The 21,679-nt window shown below is 39.6% G+C and overlaps 1 protein-coding gene across 21 annotated transcripts in view; it reads right to left on the reverse strand.

The window, feature by feature from the left end:
* NEK10 (NIMA related kinase 10) overlaps positions 1-21,679 on the reverse strand; it is a 230,936-nt gene that overhangs the window by 115,570 nt on the left and 93,687 nt on the right. For 17 of the 21 annotated variants that reach the window (XM_019810798.3, XM_019810803.3, XM_019810797.3 and 14 more), the window contains one exon: positions 20,519-20,594. In XM_019810798.3, coding sequence (XP_019666357.3) covers positions 20,519-20,594 — 76 coding nt within the window. Of the gene's footprint in view, positions 1-15,677; positions 15,808-17,751; positions 17,887-19,476; positions 19,751-20,518; positions 20,595-21,679 lie in introns of those variants that run through there. The other 4 variants (XM_045037711.1, XM_006936474.4, XM_045037712.1 and 1 more) reach the window with 4 other exon arrangements.

The raw sequence follows: 21,679 nt of genomic DNA on the forward strand, positions 1-21,679 counted from the left end.
CTAGGATGACTAGAGTCAAAAAGACAAATAATAATAAGTGCTGCTGATGATAAGGAGAGATTGGAATCCTCATATATTGTCGGTGGGAATATAAAATAGTGCAAACACTTTGGAAAACATTTTAGCAGTTAGCCAAAGAGTTAAACATAGTTACCATATTGAGGAGTAGGACTCCAAACTGTGCCAAAATCCTGTGTGTGATCCTTCAGGTCTGACCATGGGCAGTTGCCAGGCTTTGACTAGCAGATCTCAGGAAGGGGAAGTTGCCCTCCCCACACCAGACATAGTGCATTGCCAGTGTGTTACAGTTCCCAGAGGGAGTTGCAGTCAAGAACTGAGCCCACCCCACAGCCCCAACCAGCCATGTTCATATGCACGGCTGCATTTCTAGCCCAGGCACCTCCATTCGGAGGCCTCTTCCTTACCAGAGGCCTTAAATGGGGCACTTTCCTACGGGCTTCGGCTGAGACCACCTGATGGGGGGCCTTGGCTGAGGCAGGGCTGTCAGCTACTGGCAACATTTCTACATACTACCAATGAATAGCTCCACACATCGTAAATGTCTAAAAACATGGAAGAATATACAACAACTTCAGGTAGTGGTTACTTCTGGGGAGGACAGAGAAATAGAGTTGAGAAAGGCCTCCAACTGAATCCATAACATTATTTCTTTTTTTTTCCTCCATTTTTTTGAGGTGGGGGGGGGACAGAGAGAGAGGAGAGAGAGTCCCAAGTAGGCTCTGTGCTGTCAGCACAGGGCTCGAACTCACAAACTGTGAGATCATGACCTGAGCAAAATCAAGAGTCAGACACTTAACCAACTGAGCCACTCAGGTGCCCCTAACATTATCTCTTTAAAGATTTTTTTTCTTAAATAAATATAACAAATTTATTAAAATTTGATGTGCATATATAGGCACTTATTAATGTTTGAAATATTTCATAGTAAAAGATGAGAAGAAATACTGAAATAATAGCACTAGATGGTAGGGTTCGGGGTGATTATAATTTTTTCTTGATATATTTATGTATTTTTCAAGTTTTTCCAACCAAATAAATTTCTTTTATAATAGTAACAAAAAACACATGTTTTTCAAAAACATATCACTACCAATAAGTTTACTTAAGCAGAGAACTTTAAAAAATGAGTAGTAGGGGTGCCTGGCTTGTTCAGTTAGTACAGCATGCAACACTTGAACTCAGGGTCATACTTTTGAGCTCCATGTTGTGTGTAGAAATTACTTTTAAAAAATAGTTTAAAAATGAACCAGCATTAAAATCTCATTTTGGTGTAAAAGTCTCTATGGACATATGTTAACAGTTCAGGGCTGAGAAATGCTTTAAAAAAAATGTAAGCCAAAATTAGTATCAATTAGTATATATAAATAACTTCTACAACTCAACACCCCAAAATCAAATAATCCAATTAAAAAATGGGCAGGAGATATGAACAGACTTTTCTCCAAAGAAGACATACAGATGGCCAACAGACACACGAAATGATACTCATCATCACTCATCATCCGGGAAATGCAAATCAAAACTACAATAAGATTTCACCTCATACTCATCAGAGAGGCTAAAATCAACAATACAAGAAACAAGTGTTGGCAAGGATGTGGAAAAAAAAGGAATCCTAATGCACTGTTGGTGGGGATGCACACTGGTGCAGCCACTGTGTAAAACAGTGTGGAGCTTCCTTAAAAAGCTAAAAATTGAACTACCCTACAATCCAGTAATCACACTACTGGGTATTTACCCAAAAAATACAAAAACACGCATTCAAAGGGATACATGCACCCCTATGTTTATTGCAGCATTATTTACATTAGTCAAACTATAGAAGCAACCCAAGCAATTCATTGGTAGATGAATGGATAAAGAACAGGTGAGATACACACACACACACACACACACACACACACACACACACACACACAGTGGAATATTATTCAGCCATAAAAAAGAATGTAATCTTGCCATTTGCAACAATATGGATGGAGTTAGAGAGTGTAATGCTAAGTGAAATAAGTCAACCATAGAAGGACAAATATCATTTGATTTCGCTCATATGTGTAATTTAAGAAACAAAACAAATGATCAAAGGAAAGGAGAGAGTGAGAGAGGGGGAAACCAAGAAACAGAATCTTAACTACAGAGAACAATCTGGTGGTTACCAGGTGGGACGTGGGTGGGAGGCGGGTAAAATGAGTGAAGGGAATTAAGAGTACACTTATTATGATGAGCACTGAGTAATGAATAGAATTGTTGAGTCACTGTATTATACACCTGAAACTAATATAACACTGTATGTTAACTATAATGGAACCAAAAAAAAAAAAAAAAAAACTTAAAAAAAAATACAAGTCAAAATTTAAAAGCTGAAATTTACACATATCCAAATTATAAGTGCTAGTCAGGAACTGAAATGCAAATAATTACAGTTATAATAGTTATTCCCTATTCCTGTCAGTTAAGATCCTTTTGAAAACATGACCTTAAATAAACCAGGATTATCTGAATGTGTTTATTCAAACTACTACTTGTAAATTACTCTGCATAGACCTATAGTTAATGATTAATAGTTTTTTTTCTCTTTTTTAGAGCTGGAACATCTAATTCAATAGTTTATAAAGATCTTCTAGCACACTTTCTTCTTATTAAATTATGTGCAAATGCCCAATGAATAGAAGAGATCAAAACAAAGGCCCTGTGTTTGAAGTAGGAGGCTGAGTCCTGAGTTGCTGCTTGCTCCACAGATAATGGCCCCCTCTCACACCCACTTTAAACTCTCTCCATCAATGGCTCCTTCCCCTCTGAACAGCAACATCCTTTATTTCCTGGTTTCTAACCACCACCACCCGTTCACATTTTTCCACAGCACAGTTTTCTCTACTGGCTGTTGCCAAAGTTCGACCTGCCACTGTTTATCACTGTCCTCCCTGAGGTCTTACATTAGCCCTTACCACTCCCCTGAAATCCATCTGTCTATCTGCAAATCCAAGGGATATTGTTCTTCAGGTTTCCCTCTGAAATCACTCTTGGTAATCACTGCCTATCTACAGATCCAAGGGATACCCTTCAGTTCTTTCCACTGAGTCATGATTTCACCATACAAAAATGACAATTTTCAGTACTTGGTTTTTCTACATCTTCTGTAGAAAGGGATGCTGTTGACCTTGGAAAAGCATTGTGTTCCTTCTCAGAAACTTTCTCATGTCTTGTTTGACACTATTTCCTCTTGGCTTTCCTTCTTCCACCTCCTTTCTGCAAACTCCCTCCAGTTCTCCCCCAAGGCTTTCTCTCTCAGTGCCTACCCCCTAAATGTTGTGGCTCCTCAAGATCTTGCTCAGCACTTGTCTGTTTCAGCATCCCACCCAGATGCTGATGACTCTGTGTCTCCTCACCAGCCATGAACTCTCTCCTGAGGCTCCTCAAACATATTTTGGGTTATTTATTGGACATGATAGCCTTACAGCCTCAACAGCAACTCAAACTCAACGTTTTCAAAACTAAATTATTCATTTCCCCTTCTTTGAAAATTCATCCCTATGTCTTCCCTAACCACGTAGATGCTACTGTGGATTGAATTGTGTCCCCAAAAAGATGTGTTGAAGTCGTAACTCCTGGTACCTGTGAATGTAATCTTATTTGGAAATAGGGTCTTTTCAGATATAATCAAGATGAGGTTATACTTGATTAGGATGGGCTCTAGTCCAATATGACTAGGGTCTTGATAAGAGAAAGCACAGACACAAACATAGGTGCCCAGGAAGAATGTCGTAAGCTGATGGAGGCAGAATTTAGAGTGATGTGTCTACACATACGCCCATTCCCAGATCTGTCCTGTCCTCCTGGACCCTCATCATCTTGTTCACTACAGAGCTCCATTTCCTAACACTGATAGCTGTCTAGTAACCCAGAGTGAGGACTGGCCTCTGTCATGAATTCCCTCATGGCAGTCTTGGGGAAAGCTACAGGCATTTCTGCACCCCAGCCTCAGCCAACTGCTCTATGGGAGACTGGCAGGATACCACTGACCTCGCAACACTTCCAATGGGGTAGAGGAGCACAATGCAGAAGCATGGAGAAATTAAGTCCTGTAGATATCTTTGACCAATGAGAGACAGGAGATTGATTATTCTCACTTCTTCCCCCAGTGGACTCCTTTAATACACAGATGTTTCTCAAGATCTGTCCAGAGACATCCCACATGACCAAGTAACTGGCTGTTTCCTAGTGAAGCTCTGGCCAGTTGGGATTACCACCAATCCCAACTGGGATTGGGATTACCACCTCCCATTCCCAATAGAGAGCCAGCATTTATGCTCCATTTTCTATGGAACCCAGGGCAAGACAGCAAGTTGTTTAAATCTCATGTTTCCCATCTAAGAGTAGAGATAATGGTCCTCCTCAAAAGACCACTAAAAGTATATGACACGATGCCTGAAATAGTAAGTGCTCAAAAAAATGTTACTTATAAATACAAGATCCATTACCATTTTTTGCATTCCTCTCTCACTTTGGTGAAGATGAAATTGGAGAAGTGTGCATTTGATGTCTCCTCTTTTCTTTAATTTTTACTGTGCTCCTTAAAAACTGTTACTACTACACCTGTGCCACAGAGGCACAAAAGCTCATTTATGCCAGAAAAGGCACTTGTTAAAGGCCATTAAGAAGCTTACAGAGTCTCTGGGGGGACCCCAGGGTCAGCCTCGGGGACTGTAGAGTGAGGAACAACACCGCTGGCACAGTTAGCACCACTGACACAGGGCTACGGTCACCAGGATCCCAACATCACAGTCTTCCACCACCACCTCTGCCCTCACTCCAAATGGGACTCTGCCCAGCAGGTGCCCTCTCCCATTTTCACTTGCAAATCTAAGACTTGCTGAGGTTATCTGAGTGATGGAGTCTGAGCCATGTGGTAGTCAATTGCTATAGCAGCAAGGAAGGCTAAGCAAACACTTTTCTGGTGACTTACTTAAGGAGAGGATACTCATAAGGTGGGACATTCTCCAAATATAGAACGTGTGTTCAAAAGTCATCTGGACAGCCAGAAAATATGATAAATACCCACTCTGTATTTGTTTGAGGAATTGTTGCAAACCAAATAAAATATAATTGCAAATAAAAAAGAAAGGTAGAAAAAGAAAAGAGGAGCTGGGGAGCAATCTACCTATGGAGGGAATTCTTGTAAAGGATATGTTGTGTCCAATAGTCCAGGATGCTCGGGCCTGGGGGTGAGCACTAGCCATTTTGGGAGCGGACCTAACGGCTGCTGCTGGGGTCACAGACACACTGGGATGCCTCAGGCAAAGTGAGCTAAATGCGTTGACTCTGGGTGAACCCATTCCAGCTCTCAGCCAACTTCACAGAGGAACTAAAACTCAAAGTGAACAGAAGCAAATTCCACTTCAGCTCAATGTTATTCATCAACCATGAGTTAGAAATCTTGAAAGAGAACGTTACTTGGTCAACAAATATCTGAAACATTAAGATGATAGGGTTTTTATCCACAGAAGGAAAGATGTATGAAAAAATGAAAATGAAAATATTGAACCAAGAAAACAAATCACTTCTATCAAGTATATCCATCCATTGTACCACTAATTAATCTTATCACCCAACATGGAATCCTAAAATTATGGTCTATTTTTTTTCTCCTCTGTTACATACACATAAAATAAGTCACCAAGGATTTTAAGTTTTCCTTTGAAATTTATATACTACTTTCCCTTTTTTAAAAGACTTGATCTTTTTAGAGCCGGTTTAGGTCCATAACAAAATTGAAAGAAAGGTATGGAGAATTCCCATTTACCCCCTGCCCCCAGATCCCCTTTCTCTTTAATTTCCATTAACAGCAGGTCCAAAACAGCTCACACCTGGACAATCACAAAGCCTTACTCCTTTAAGTGCTTTCACTCATTCATTCACTGAACAAATATTTACTGAGCACCTAATATATGCCAAGTCCTCCCTTTCAGAATTTTGCTGTAAAAGAAAAGAGGAAAGTGGGTGAGTAACTGAAGAGAAAGAGAAGGCTTTTTGTTTTAAAGATGGGGAAAATGACAGTATGCTAGCAAACTGGTAGGAATGAGTCAGTGGAAGCAGAGAAATTAATACTGCAGAATCGAGAGGGGAGCATCCTGGAGTGGTGCCCTGCAGGAAATGGAAGAACCACGGAAGCAGAGTCACATGAGTGCAGGGCCATTAGAGGGACACAGGAGCAGGTAGGCGGGAAGGCACGGAGGCAGAGCTAGTAGAAGTGCTCTTCTGACGGCTCCTGCCCTCTCGGCAAAGTAGGGCACAGGGGTGCCAGAGCGCTGGGTGCTCTATGTAAGAGCGGAATCACTGGGTTCTACTCCTGAAGCCAAGACTACAGTGTCTGTTAAATAACTTGAGTTTAAATAAAAGAAAACAAAAGTTGAAATTCCTCCCTCTTGCTGTGAATCCGTATCTTAGTCAAACGCCTCATCACACGCTCCAGCACACGCGTTTCCCGTTTCTCCAGGCTCCTGAGGCCCCTGCAGCTCCCTGTGTCTTTCTCCAGGCCTGCTCTGCTGCTCCCCACCGACACAGCAGCAGAGGGTTCACGCCAAACACTCGATTCCATCAAAACACAGATTGTTTCTCCTTAATTCATTAGCACAGAACTTGAAAATATATATTACTAAGTAGGTGATACCCACAAGCAAGGAAACAAAATTTTATTCGTATGACTAGAGCCTAAACAGAAAATAATGAAAATCTTTCATGAATTGTATATGAACAGATTAGGAGGAAAGGCCCTGTGAATTAGAGAAGGTACCATAAACACGCCTACTTGCCAGTGGCCAACAAGTTGGTGGAAAGCTTAGTCAAAAAGCATTCAGTCAAGGGGCGACCGGGTGGCTCAGTCAGTTGAGCGTCCCACTTCGGCTCAGGTCATGATCTCACAGTTCCTGAGTTCGAGCCCCACATCAGACTCACCTCTATCAGCACAGAGACCCCTTCAGATCTTCTGTCTCCCTCTCTCTCTGCCCCTCCCCCACTTGTTCTCTCTCTCTCTCTCTCTCTCTCTCTCTCTCTCTCTCCCTGTCTCACTCTCTCAAAAATGAACATTAAAAAAAAATTCAGTTAAGCCTGCTGTAGTTTAAATTCTGAAACTCATACATATAAAGTCCTAAGAACTTCTAGCTAGCTATTCTTATTTTAATGGTCAAGAAAAACTCTGGTGAAAAATGAAATTTCTTTTAAGAAAATGAAAAATTAGTCACTAATGAATTTTCCCAGTTACTGGATTTTCTACATATTGATAATTATTTTGCTATAAAAATTTCTGTGCCTTCTTATTTCTAATTGATTTGCAGCCAATTATATACGCCCTGTGTGATATGAATTAGGGAGAAGCTGGAAATAATTTTTAATGACTAAAAAAGGAGACTGGTTGACTAATTTATGATTTATCCAGATAATAGAACATAGCGTGGATATAAAACTAAAGGTACAAAAACAGCATTCATTAACATCCGTGTGTGTGTGTGTGTGTGTGTGTGCGTGTGTATTTGTGTAGAAAAGGATTTAGTATTTGAAATTGCCACACAAAGTTGTTTTTGTGAGTTTTTTCCCACCTTTGGATTAGCAGGATTATGAATGTTCCTGATAGGATTTCTTTTGTTGTTGTTGTTGTTGTTTTCTGCAATGAGAATATACTGCTTTTATAATAAGGAAACAACAGAAGAAACTGTAATAAAAAAGTTTTGAACTTTTGGGGGCTTAGAGGCTTTGCTGTTCTTTGTTTTGTTTATCTTTCTTTGTCATCCTTTAATTGTTAATTCACTTTTAGTCCATGATACCAGATTTGGCAAAATATCAGATATTTCTGTTTTTATCATAATATACATATACTATTGGTAACCTATCTTTTCACCTAACAGTATACCGTGGATATGCTTTTAGGTCAACAAATTCATTACTATAATACCACTTACCATTATTTACCTAATCAACCTAACCAGCCCCACATTTCACTGTTCAGTACCCACACTACCTGAAAATAACCTAGAAATAAGATATCAAATACACAGGGGAAAGAAGAGAAATTAAAAATAAGTAAAAACGTTTATGTATCTAAAAACAATATAAGCATTTCTGAAAATTACAATAGATTTTAAAAATCAGTGATGAGAAATGTTCATTTAAAGTAATTTCATTATCTGTTTACATTGTCACCACAACCAATTTATTTTCAATCAAATTCTTTGCAAATTACCTGAAACCCAACTGATATAGGAAAGCTCCAGGATTGGTAGGGAGGGTAACCATGGGGAAAGAGGAAGGCGAGAGAAGGCTGACTGGAAAATCTTTTAGGTACATTTACAATTTTAATTTGCTTCATCAGTAAATGAAGTCAGTAAATGAAATGAAGTAAAACCAGCCCGTATGTGGAAAAAATGCATATATTTGAGCTAAAAATGCAGCACTGAAATTACACTTTAAAAAAGGAACTTGGATTCCTCCTAGTCAGACGAATCCATGTGGCTTTCCTAAGACATTAGAAAATGTTTAGTATGGGCAGATTTTCGTGTGGAGTATCTAGAAGCCTGAATTGAAGGTTTAGAGCTATTAAGAAAGAAAGAAGAAATTTAAAAGAAAAGACTTAGAATCTTTCATTCTATGAGGAACTGTTAAATGGTGGGTAGTGATCAGCTGCTTTGCATGGTCACTCAAATCCAGAAAGAATTTCAAGTCTTAAGAAAAGGACTTCAATTAGACATAAGAACACTTGGGGTTTTGGCTTTCTGGGTACAGAAAATGTCAAAACCCAAAACAATGAAAAGAATTTATAAATCACCTTCCTTGGAGACTTTTTCCCCCTTAACCTGTCATGAAGATGGTGAAAAATGAACCAGATAAACACTTGTTAGGTCTCTGCTTCAAGAAAGAACACAAATTAAATGTTCTTTTTCAGGTTTCTCTAATCCTATTGCCTTTATGGTATCTATTAGGAGGACCATAATGAGAACCAATTAACTGTAAATACAGTGAGGAGTCTGGGCAATTAAACGAATGGATTACATTCATTCACCCAGCGATTACACTCCAGCCATCAAATTATCAAGCACTGCCTACTTTGAGTCACAAACAGAAATTAGATTCAGACCCAACAGCCTTGAAATTTCTCATTGTACACTGACTGCCATTTGCTTGTCTCTAATGATGTTTAAAAAAATAGCTAGCATATCGGTTGACATCACACATTTTGTATTTGTAGTCAAGGCAAGTATCACTAGCTTTTAAAATTCAAGTTCATAACTAAATAAAGTAATTATGGTAATTCTGCAAAGAAGGATAATACAATCTCTCAATTATAGTATATAATTATACAAATGCCTTCCTCTAAATATAAAATCGCATAAAAATTTATAGTCTTGCTCCTTCACAAAAGACTGATTTTTAAAAAGTAGTCAAACAACTTCCAAGTAAACTTCAGACAGTCTTTATTCAAGCTAGTAGACACTCTCACAGAAGATTCCTATCTGCTTCTGATTTACATCTCTTACTTTCACATCTATTTTCAAATAATCATTACATCATCAATGTCACATTGCCGTCTTATTTACAAAGCCCAGAACTATAGGGAGGCAGAAAGTCTCTCCGGGTGAGACTGTGAAAAAAAAAATTTTTTTTTTCTCACCTCCATCTAACTATGAGGAAAATCTAAAACCAGTTGTCAGGGACTTTTTTAAATTTTATCTTCTTAATGTTTGTTTTATTTTTGAGAGAGAATTTGTGAGCGGGGAAGGGGCAGAGAGAGAGGGAGAACAGAATCAGAAGCAGGCTCCAGGCTCCGAGCTGTCAGCACAGAGCCTGACATAGGGCTCCAACTCGTGAACCGTGAAATCATGACCTGAGCTGAAGCTGGGCGCTTAACTGACTGAGCCACCCAGGCGCCCCTGGGACTTCTTTATAATGACTTCCAACTATTGACATAGAAGACTGTGTCCAGGGCACCTGGGTGGCTCGTCTGTTAAGCATCCAACTTTTGATTTTAGTTCAAGTCATTGTCTCACAGTTCGTAAGTTTGAGCCCCACATCAAGCTCTGTGCTGATGGCATGGAACCTGCTTAGGATTCTCTATTTCCCTCTCTCTCTCCACCCCTCCCCTGCTCTCACTCACGCTCTCTGGCTCTCTCAAAATAAATAAATAAACTTAAAAGAAGAAGAAGAAGACTACATCCAGGAAGAGTTGGGAAAATTTTAGATTTGCTCAAAGAACCAAAAGAGGATCAAATATGCTTCTGCCTGGCTTGCACAAAGATTTTGAGGCCACGCTGCAAGTGTACTTCTCATGCATTTAGAGCATTTTCCCTTGTGAGTCAAAGAAGGTTCTGTAGGTATCTTGCCTACTCCCCTTCACCCTTACTTCTTCAGAGCATACTGGCCTGAATTCTAACAATTTGCACATGTGAGGATTTTTCTTAACCCCCTAGACCTTCTCTGGCAGTGGCACAAAAGGCCTGAAGCCTCAGTGAATTACCCAGGAACAGCCCTTAACAATGGTGGTTATGAGCTACTATAATCACCCCACTCTCTCCTTTTGAGTGGGATCGCTAGTAATTCATTTAAAATGACCTCCAGTTGCCCAGTGGTGACCTGTCCCAAGAAACTCTTTGCTGCCTTCCCTTCCTTGTCTCACTTCCCCACTCCTCCACTCTTGTTTCCCAGGACCCCCTCCGTAACAAACCACTTGCACATGAACCCTTGTCTCAGAGTGTGCCCTGAGGCAACCTGGACTGAGTCAAGTGAAAGGCGTGTAGCAACGGTAGGCAACTAGAAGGTTTTCATTGAAAGTCTTCCGTACATGCAAGGAAAGCAAAGTTGTAGCTGGGTTTTAAGGAAAATGGAATCTAGGGGCTGGACATTGCTAGAAATTTCCCTCCTGTTCTCTACAAGTGTTGGCCTCTTTCTCTCAGATGGACCTCCACCACGGCCACAAACATGGCCACCAAACATTCCAGGGCCTTTCACATCTCAGCTTCACCTCTTCACTGAGTCCCAGTTGAACACATTCTCAGGGAAGAATTCTAATTGGATCAGCTTCAATGAAGAGAACCCCCCCCCCTCCCCGCCCCACTGCCATTTTCCCAACAGGGTCAGGAATGCTGGGAGTGGCCCACCTTATTGGAGAAGCACCAAGTCTGGGCAGCCCAAATAGGCCGGAGAGGTAAGATCTCTAAAGCCATGGGAATTGCTAAACCACTTGGAGCGGTCTTGGGAGTGGATTGGGGAAAAGTTTTTTTCCTAAAGAATAAAGCTGTTGCTCCCAGCATAGAAACAGCTGCTATTTATTGAATCCCTGCTATACTCAGGATGCTAGTGCTATCTACTAACTCACTCTATTTTTCTACCTACCTATGTATCTATCATCTATCTTTTCAATCCTCACAACAAACTGTTGAAGTGGAAACTATCATTATTGCCACCAGCTCCACCATTTCAGATAAGGAAACTGAAACCCAGAAATAGTACATTACTTGCCCTAATTCAAACAGGAAGGCATAGAGCCAGGATGAAACCCAGGCTGTCCAGCCTAGAGTCTGCACTATGTCATTGGGTCCTAAGACAGGACAGCCCTGCAGGCCAACCCAATGACATCTCACTACTACTGTCACTGCTGCTAGTTGGAGCACAGTTTATGAAATGTATGGATGAAGCAGCCTTTGTTATAAAAATTGAAAAATAAATTTAGAATAAACAAGGTTAGAGGATCTGGGTAGACAGAGAGGCAAATGCTTTACGGAGAATAGATAAGGTTCTCCTGAAACCCTAGAGCACTAAGATGAGATTAAGTAATACACATATATATAAAATCTTCAAAATTTACCCACCAAATATGTGGATCCTGCAAGTATCCATTTCTGTGAAAAGGAAGTTTTGAAATGGCCAAGTGTTACCAATGTGTATCCAAGTTACCTACAGCTCACATTTTCAAATCTTTACTTTATAATTTTATTATAGGCCATAATAGTGTCACAGATTGACAGTTTATTGCAAAGGCAGCCTGAATTTCAAGACCTTGGACTTGTAACTATCACCTTACTGTTTTAGAGAAGAAAATATCTGCCACTTCAAAAGAGGTTTTCTTTTATTGGCATTGTGCTATAGCCTCTCCTAGGATTGTGCGGGCATTCTGAAATCCGAGATTAAAAATAAATAATTAAATTTAAGTTTAAAAGGTAATAATTGTCAAGAGTATTACTATTAGCTAAATAAGTTATGAAATAAATTGATGTAAAAGGATATATGATTGGTAAGGGATATACGACCATACCGATCCTATATCATAAGAATTATTCATAAGAATAAAACAGGTTGAATGTAGCACTGCAAAATAACTAAAATGTTTCTTTATTTTTAAGTTTATATATGTATTTTGAGAGAGAGAGTATGTGGGACAGGCAGAGAGAGAGAGGGGCAGAGAGAGAGAGAATTGAAAGCAGGCTCCACACTGTCTCCACAGAGCCCGACACGGGGCTCAAACTCATGAACCATGAGTTCATGACCTGAATGGAAACCAAGAGTTGGACACTTAACCAACTGAGCCAAACAGGCACCCCTAAGATGTTTTGATTCCTTTACCTCCGATATGATAATTTGGCCTTCATATTTCCCCCTTGTTTAAATCCTCTGACTTCCCCCATAGTTTCCTTTCTCTGTTTACCCTCATCACTGTTTTCTCTTCCTCCCTTCTGACCATTTGATGTCAGCCACTTCCAAGCAAGTCCTGTCATAGTGTCTGTATGGGAGGAAAATATAGGTCACTTTGCATGAACCCTGCATAGTGCATAGACCATGGCACAATCATCACACAGAGAAGTATAATGCCTAGTGCCCACTACCCCACCTTAGGCCCGTTCCTCAAGTTCTGCAGCACTGGTAGGTCCCTGTCCTACCCATGGCTTCTGTACTGTCCCTGGGGACCTTCTCTGTGCACCTGACAGAGGCTCATATAAGCACTGTGTGGCTTACTAGTCCTTGATCCTTCTACTCGTGGGTGTGTGTGTGTGTGTGTGTGTGTGTGTGTGTGTGTCCCCAAATTAAGTTGAATTCTCCCCATGGGAAAGGACTAAGTTATCTTCTCCTGGCAAGTGCTGGGATATCTATATAAAAAACAGGTGAAGTGATAAACACACATGGCTCCCTTCCTCAGTTTCACTCTGTGGATCTTCTGGAAAACAGTATTTCCATTAAGTAACTGCCATGCGGAGAGATATCCAGTGGCTCTATAATGCCAACAGGAAAATTCCAGGTCCCTCGCTATACCAACATAAATCCCAACCCATCCAAACCACAGCTCCTGCTCTCCCATAAATATGCTGAGCCTGTTAAGAATTGAACTGAAGGATTTCATTTTCACACTCTGGAGATGTACCAATGCTTGAGGTACAGAAAAATGAATTGTATTGTAGTGTATTGTATGGAGGGAATAAAGGTATTGACAATGCCATGGCAGTGGTGTGGCCCTATTCTACTAATGCCTCATCCTCAGGTATGCTGGGCCAAACCCTGGAGTTAGTGTCTCAGCTATCGGTTTAATGCCTCTTAGCTCCTAATGCGCCCTTCAATAAGCAATGGCATTCCTTTAAGTATTTCTCCTATATAGTGTTAAGCTTTCTCAGCAGATAGTGTTAGAGGAACATTGCAGGTGTAAGAGGCTTCCTGCAATTTCCATCATGGGCCAGGGGTAGGCAGTATAGGCATGAGATGATCTAGGGGAGCCCTCTTGAAATGCCACTCTATCACAGGCACATAAACAAAGGGCCACCTGGACCAGATTCAAAGGGCCCTCGCCTAGAGTCAACACCCACTGTCAGATACGTGAGGCCATCTTGGACCTTCTGGACAAGACAATACTTCAATTGAATGCATCCACATAAGTGAGCCCAATGGAACCAACAGAGGAACTGCATAGAACACCCACACAAACTGTTGTTAAGCAATTACATTTTGGGAGGATTTGTTCTGTAACAGTAGATAAGCAAAATATACATTTTCCCATCATCAAATAATTCATCTAATTCCTTAATTATCCAATAAATGAAGTTGTGTTTAAGTACAGGAGGGCATTTCTTTTGGTCAAACCACCTTTCCCCTTCAGAAAAAAATATTACAGTAAGACATCGGGCCATCCTGTAATCCCTCTCACATCTACTTTCAATAGGAAATGTGGAATATTCTACATAACTTGGATATCAAGTGTTTAAAATGACAAACTAGAAAAATAATTCAGGCACACGTAGGTAAAGAAATTCACTGTATTGTTTACAGACCTGTGTATACTTGTAAAAATAAAGACTGAAGATACGGGATTTGGAATTACTAGTTGATGAAGGAGCAAGGACTTCCACTGACAAAATCAATCATCAGAGAACTCCCTTTCTTGCTTTTTGTGCTGCTGGGGAGTTCAGAACAAATTAGACCCTCAAAAATCCATAATATACATCTCCTTATGCATCTATATTCAAACTCCTAATCTAGGCCACGCCAGTGTTTCACATTGCCACAGACATACAACATGCGAACTAGCCGTATCCTAACTGGATACTCTTAAGGTATCGTTTTCCATTTATACATTTCCTGTGATGTCAATGGAATCAAAGACACTAATATACAAAGGCATAAATGTTCTTAATTTGCATTTTTTTTTCTTTTCTAGAAACTCCATAACTATTCAGTTAGGATTCAGAATGTCTCTGGATATTAAATCTGTTATCAGTATTCAAGACTCATCTAAAATTGTTTAGAAGTGTTGAGTGATGAGAAAACAACCGTGGAAGTTAGAAAAAAAATGTAAAACAAGAATTTTTAATATTCAGTTCAGAGTAAAACCTGGCAAATACTACATGCGCGATGAGGGCTAACTGCCAGGTATACATTCTAGTGGACAAATCACAACATTCCTAAAGCGGCCATGAGTCGTGTACAGTATCTCTCCTTCCTGCCAATGAGTTCAGTCTACCGGTGGCTGACCAGTTATCAAGCAGCACAGCAGAGTGCTTAGGAACACACATTCCTGCAGTCAGGCTGTCTGAACTTAAATCCAGGCTTTTCCACTTCCTGGCTGTGATGTTGGGCAGGATCATTCAACTTCCCCAGAGATTACTTAAGATAGTCGCTTTATGTTAAAGGAGGCTGGAAGATTAAATAACTTAATATTTACAGAGCCTTACAACAGTGCCTGTCACTTAGTAAATTCCATTCAAGTGTTAGATAAGTAAAAATAAGTAAAAATATGTAGTTGGCGACACGATGCTAAACACTATGGGGTGGAACACCATTACTAGTGCTCTCTGGTAGTTTCTATTCAGTAGCTTCCATTTAAATTAATGAGACCTTGTGACCTACTCCATTGAGTCTTAAGATGTATTTAGAGTTTTAATTGTATAATTAAATCCTGAATTGGATCAAAATTCACTCCTACCTTACCTAAGCAGATAATAAAATAGTCCTCTCTCTCTCTCTTTCTCTCTCTTTCTCTCTCTCGTGTGTGTGTGTGTGTGTGTGTATTTATAGAGTCTTGGAGGGTCTGTGGGCAGAAAAGAGGGATATTATTCAGGTATATCTTATCCTGCTAGGGCACAGAGAAGCCATAAACAAAAGCAATTACAGGTAAAAGTATCCCCACAACTCACCTGCTCAAGGTCCCACTATGGAAAATTCTGTTCCTCCAGGTTCCCTGTCTTTGCATGCTAAACACATACTCCTTCCCTCTCACACTCCTCAGCTGCTTGGGCCTGGCTGCTAGAAAAATCCCGGCCTCTCCTAGCAACCAAAGCAGCCATTCAGGGAGCAAATATAGAGACAGGGAGGGAAAAGGAGCTATAAATAAACACAGCATAAGTAATTCTTCCCTATTGTGATTATTACGAAATGAATCCGATTCTTAGACACAATACAATATACATATTCAAATGAACACCATCCTTTCAAATTTTAGAGTAACGGTTCCAAGCACTCAGTGTATACCACCTCACTTAATCTGATGATAAGCACTAGAAGGTAAGTAATAATCCTAGATTACAGATGAGGAAACTGAGGCACAGAAAAGTTCAATAATTTATAACTCTTATAACAGCAGACCCAGGACTTAAACCCAGGCAGTCTGATTCGAGAGCCTAAGATCTTAATAATGGCCCTACCAACCTGCCTTTCTACATTGTCTTTCCAATTATGCTCTTATTTTCTTAAAATTCCTCTTTTGCAATTTCCCTCAGGACCAATTTATCAGTTATAGAAGAATACTCGTCTCAATAATTTACAATCATTCTACATTTTTTTAGTGATAATATCCTAGCAATCCCATTGTTTACTGTTCCAGAAACTATACAAGATATATGGATAAATAAATAGAAAAAAATACAACAGACCCTGGCATTAAGGTACTCACTGTTTCAAACTAAAAATGTTCCCTTTATGATGGGGGGTGGGAGGGAGGGGAGGGTAGGTGATGGGCATTGAAGAGGGCATCTTTTGGGATGAGCACTGGGTGTTGTATGGAAACCAATTTGACAATAAATTTCATATATTAAAAAATAATAATAAAAAATAAAAATGTTCCCTTTAGCCTTCACGAAGGCAAAAGTCAGAAAAATTCAAAGATGTGTTAGTGCTTTAGACCCTAATAAAAATGCACATGGATTTTTAACCATATTAAAATACAGAATGTGGGATATGTGTGTGTGTATGTGTATATATATATATATATATATATATATATATATATATATAATGGAATATTATTCAGCCATTAAAAGGAAGGAAATCCTGCCATTTGCAACAACCTGAATGAACAAAGAGGATATTATGCTAAGTAAAACCAGACAGACAAGGACCAAAAAAAAAAAAAAAGCTGAGAGTAGAATGGTGACTGCCCAGGGCTGGGGGGGGGGGGGGGGGGGGGGGGGGGGGAGATGGGCAGATGCATGTCAAAGGCTACAAACTTTCAGTTCTGAGAAGAATGAGTTCTGAGGCTCTAAAGTACCACATGGTGTCTGTGATTAATAAGACAGTATTGTTTGCTTGGAAGTTGCTAAGAGTAGACCTTGAGCATTCTAACGAGAACACAACAGAAACACAGTTTAACTAATAGATGGATGTGTTAATGATCCTGATCTTAATAATCATCCCACAACATATACATAAAGCCAATCACTGTGCTGTATGCTTTAAATATATACAACTCTATTGGTCAATTTTTCCCAATTACTTAATAAAGTTTTAAAAAAGACATTTTCAGACAAACCCAAAACAGGATGACTTATTTTCATTTTAATAATTCAAAATATTTATTAGGATTCTATCAGTCTACTCCCCCAGGCCCCAAGGAAACAACAGTGAACAAAAGAGACAACAGCCCTACTGTCATGGATTTCATGTACTGGGAGAGACTGATTAAAATAATAATAACGATTAAAATTAAACTAATTAAACTAATAACATAATGTCAGATAGAAGCAGGTGCTGTGAAAATATAAAGCAAAATAAAGGGACTCCTTCAGAGTCTGAAGGAGGCTGCCGTTTGGGATTGGTGATCAGGAAAACCTCTCTACAGAAGCAACATTTTTTTTTTAATTTTTTTTTCAACGTTTATTTATTTTTGGGACAGAGAGAGAGACAGAGCATGAACGGGGGAGGGTCAGAGAGAGAGGGAGACACAGAATCGGAAACAGGCTCCAGGCTCCGAGCCATCAGCCCAGAGCCCGACGAGGGGCTCGAACTCACGGACCGCGAGATCGTGACCTGGCTGAAGTCGGACGCTTAACCGACTGCGCCACCCAGGCGCCCCAGCAGAAGCAACATTTAAGCAGATACCGGAAGTAAGGAAGTAAGCTCTGTAGCTACCTGGAGAAACAGAAACCGTGTAGGAGCATTTTGAAGATCTGAAGGAACAGCAAAGTGGGAGAGTGATAGAAGATTGAAATTTTGGTAAAGTGGAAAGGAGCAGTTTTCTTTTTGTTTCAAGTACAGTTCATAACTATGCAAATACTAGATCACTCGTACAGTAAATACTTCTTGTGAGCCTATAAAATACCAGACTCTGGGCTCAGTGCTGGGGATAGCGGTGAACAAAATCACCCGGGTCTATCACAAAATAAACGAAAAGTTCAACCATATGAAGGCAAAGTGCATGGAGTATGTAGACCAGGGGAAACCTGCTCTGGCTGGGGTCGGGGGTGGGGGTGGTTACCTAAGGAGACTACATTCCAGCTGAGTCTTGGAGGATGAGAAAGAATTAACCAGATGGCCAGTGGGAAAAAGAGTATTCCAGGCAGTGGGAGCAGCATTTGCTAAAGCCCTGTGGTCAGTGGGAACACATAGGCAACAGCTAGAGATCCACCGAGTGAGGTCCAGGCTAAAGTAAAGCTGATGACTTGGCAGAGGCTACAGTGTGCAGGGTCGTGGGCTTGTAGTCATACTGAGGACTTGGCCTTTAAATCATGGGCAACTGGAAGCTACTGAAGTGTTTTAAGCCATTTAAGAGTTTCAGAGTTCTGGGTACATTACAGCATTTTTAAGAATGAAAGAGGTGCAGTCAATAGTTGGGTGTGCTTTACTTTGTCTCTGCTTGCCCAGGTTTACACACAGGTTTATTTTGATCCATCCAATGGAAACGTCCCCAGCTTTCTCTTAAATTATCTAATGTTATAATGTTAGTGAAATTAAGCTAAGCAATAAAGTCTCAAAGAATTCCCATTCCAAGAGCAGTCAAAGTTTTCTGTTTACATTAGCTCACACTTGCTTATCATCCAGAAGTCCCAAACAAGTGTTGCATGAAGAACGAGCCTAAAATGTTTCTCAGAGCTTCAAACTCTAACATCTGCTCTGAAAATGCAATTGAAGATAGGGTGCAGTCTTGGACTCTGGAACTGAAGTAAGACATACAGATACATATCGGAACCAAAGACCATATTTGGGGATTATTTTCCACGAGAAGGATAACAATGACCCTGCCTCATAATGAATCAAATCAGAGGAAGGAAAGGGGCTTTTATTGACCTTGTGTTCCAGCACAATCAGTCCAGTGTGCACAAACCATTTATCTAGCAGCTGACATACAGCATAAAGAATGCTCTGAGGCACCTCCTACCAGAGTTGATAAACAGAACTTTCTTCCATTAAATAAGGTAATATCTGAGGAAGCAAAGGCAAAAGGAAAGGGCAAACACCAGGGGCACATCAGACTCGTGGAACTCTCAGGACCCTGCAGGGCAGGGACAGACATCCCCCGTCCACGTTAATAGGCTCAGAGAAGCTCAGGATTGCACCAAGATTACAGAATTTGGAGGGAAACACCCTGGGGATGGCTAAAGAGACAATTCTTTAAAAGGCAGGGAGGTATGAGACTCAGAGCAGGGACCATAAAATATATCTGCTTTATTTCTGTCCAGTTCACAAATTCAGAAAATGAGGATATGGAAAATTCAAAAGGAATTGCACATGTCAAGCAATTTATTAAGAGACGTCTTAACTTTGGAACAATTACAACTTGAGAGAATAGTGGCCAGCAGCGTCAGAACCCTGGCCAGAACGCTCACACTCTTCTGAACATTTCTGTAGGAAAGGGCTTTTTCAAATGAGACTGTTACTTACAGAGAATTTCCACCCTCCCTTGAGAAGATTTATTCTGAATTGTATCCCCAGGAATCAATTGCACAACAACAGATTAGATTAAAAAAAGAAGATGGAAGTGTCTTGATTGCTTGACCTGTTGAATAAGATTTAAGACTATTTCCCTGAATCTGTTAGGTCTACGGACTACTTTATCTGTTTATTAATTTCAAAAGATTCATGAACAAATGATATGTGATCAACAAAAGAAAATTCTTACTTCCTAATAATTAAAGAATGGTAAAGGAACCCTCGAAGCACATTAAATAAGTTACAAGGGTCTTAATTCATCAAAATATAAACATTCATTTCCCCAAGAAGCAAACAGCTTTATAAACATATGTCTAAGTATATATATATATATGTCATCATTTATTCATTCACATAATAAACTTTATTCAGCACCCATTAGTAGCTAGATGCTGGGATATGTATTAGGACACAAAAAACCTTTCTCCTGCCTTTGGATGTTTACAGGCAAAGAGAAAAAAACATTCATTTTTCAAGTAAGTGCAATACAATATTCCAAGTGTCATGATGAGTAGCAAGTCTACTAGGTCATTCACAGATTCATAAACAAAAATTGCACACCCACTATATGCCAAGGATCATTTGGATTTACAAATAATAAAAGCAGTCCCCGTGAGGGGCAGAGTCACCTTAGAGGAAAGATAATTTTTTGTTGTTGTTTCAAATGTACATAATGACGTATAATTGTGTACATGTGTATTATCTGGGTAATTGAGCTGAACATTAAATAAGCTTCTTTTCCTAAAGGCATCTTTCCTTTGCAAGCCAAGACATGAAACTAAAGCCTAAATCAGTTAAGTATGATGTTTGAGAACCATAAAATAATTGTCCTTACCAGGAATACAGGATTGTTCCAACAACAGATGTTAGTTTACTGTTTTCTTGTTTTTGCTTTGCCAGCCCAAAGTCAGCTATAATTCACAAAAAAAAAAAAAAGCAATGTTATTATACTTTCCCTAAATTACCATGGTTTCTTAGCTTTTGGCATTCTGTACAATAACTATTAAAGTTCACAACAGAAAGCTTTTTTATAACCTTCTGTCAAAATGCCCCATGTGTCAATCTTCCATACCACTCTCAGCTTTAATTAATAACCTACATACAATAGGTCATTGCACTATATACTTTGTTTTCTTTTTAATTTTTTAAAGTTTATTGATTTATTTTGAGAGAGAGAAAAAGTACACGTGGGGAGGCCAGAGAAAGGGGGAGAGAGAGAATCCCAAACAGGATCCAATCTGACAGTGTGGAGTCCAATGCAGGGCTCAAATTCACAAACCACAAGATCACGACCTGAGCCAAGACCAAGAGTCAGAGGCTTAACCAGCTGAACCACCCAGGCACCCCATTGCATTGTATACTTTGAAATAATGAGATATATCAGTAAAACACTAAAATAAGTCTTGCTGACTAAAAAATAGGGCAAAGTACTTATTGAGCTGATGATGCCACCTTTTAGGTTATCTTTGTAATTTTCAAACAAACAAAGTGAATCTAATATTTTGGCATATGCCAGGCATCACCTCATCTGGAAGAAAGAAAGAAAGAAAGAGAGGAAGGAAGGAAGGAAGGAAGGAAGGAAGGAAGGAAGGAAGGAAGGAAGGAAGGAAGGAGGGAAGGAAGCTAAAATAAAAAATAATATAAGCTTGAATAACCACCATGAAGATCTGAAAAATCTGGTACTAAATGGCATCAAACTGTATTAAGCCATAGTAAATAATGATATTAAGAATCACCTCAATATATGTATATATCAACAAAGGATTTTGATTTTTTTGATTAACTTAGAACACCAAATATTTATATTTCATATTAGCACTAGCTGTACTTTGCAATGCACCTTTAGATACTTTTTGAAACCACTCAACAACTTAGGTCAAAGAGATACTCTTCGTAGCCTCACTATACAGACTTACTAACATTCCGAGAGACTTATTTACCAGGATTACACAAAAAAGTGCTGAACCAGGGCAAGAATTCAAGTTGCTACGCCTAA

The sequence above is a fragment of the Felis catus genome, chromosome C2, assembly GCF_018350175.1.
Source record: "Felis catus isolate Fca126 chromosome C2, F.catus_Fca126_mat1.0, whole genome shotgun sequence".
Classification (NCBI taxonomy): domain Eukaryota; kingdom Metazoa; phylum Chordata; class Mammalia; order Carnivora; family Felidae; genus Felis; species Felis catus.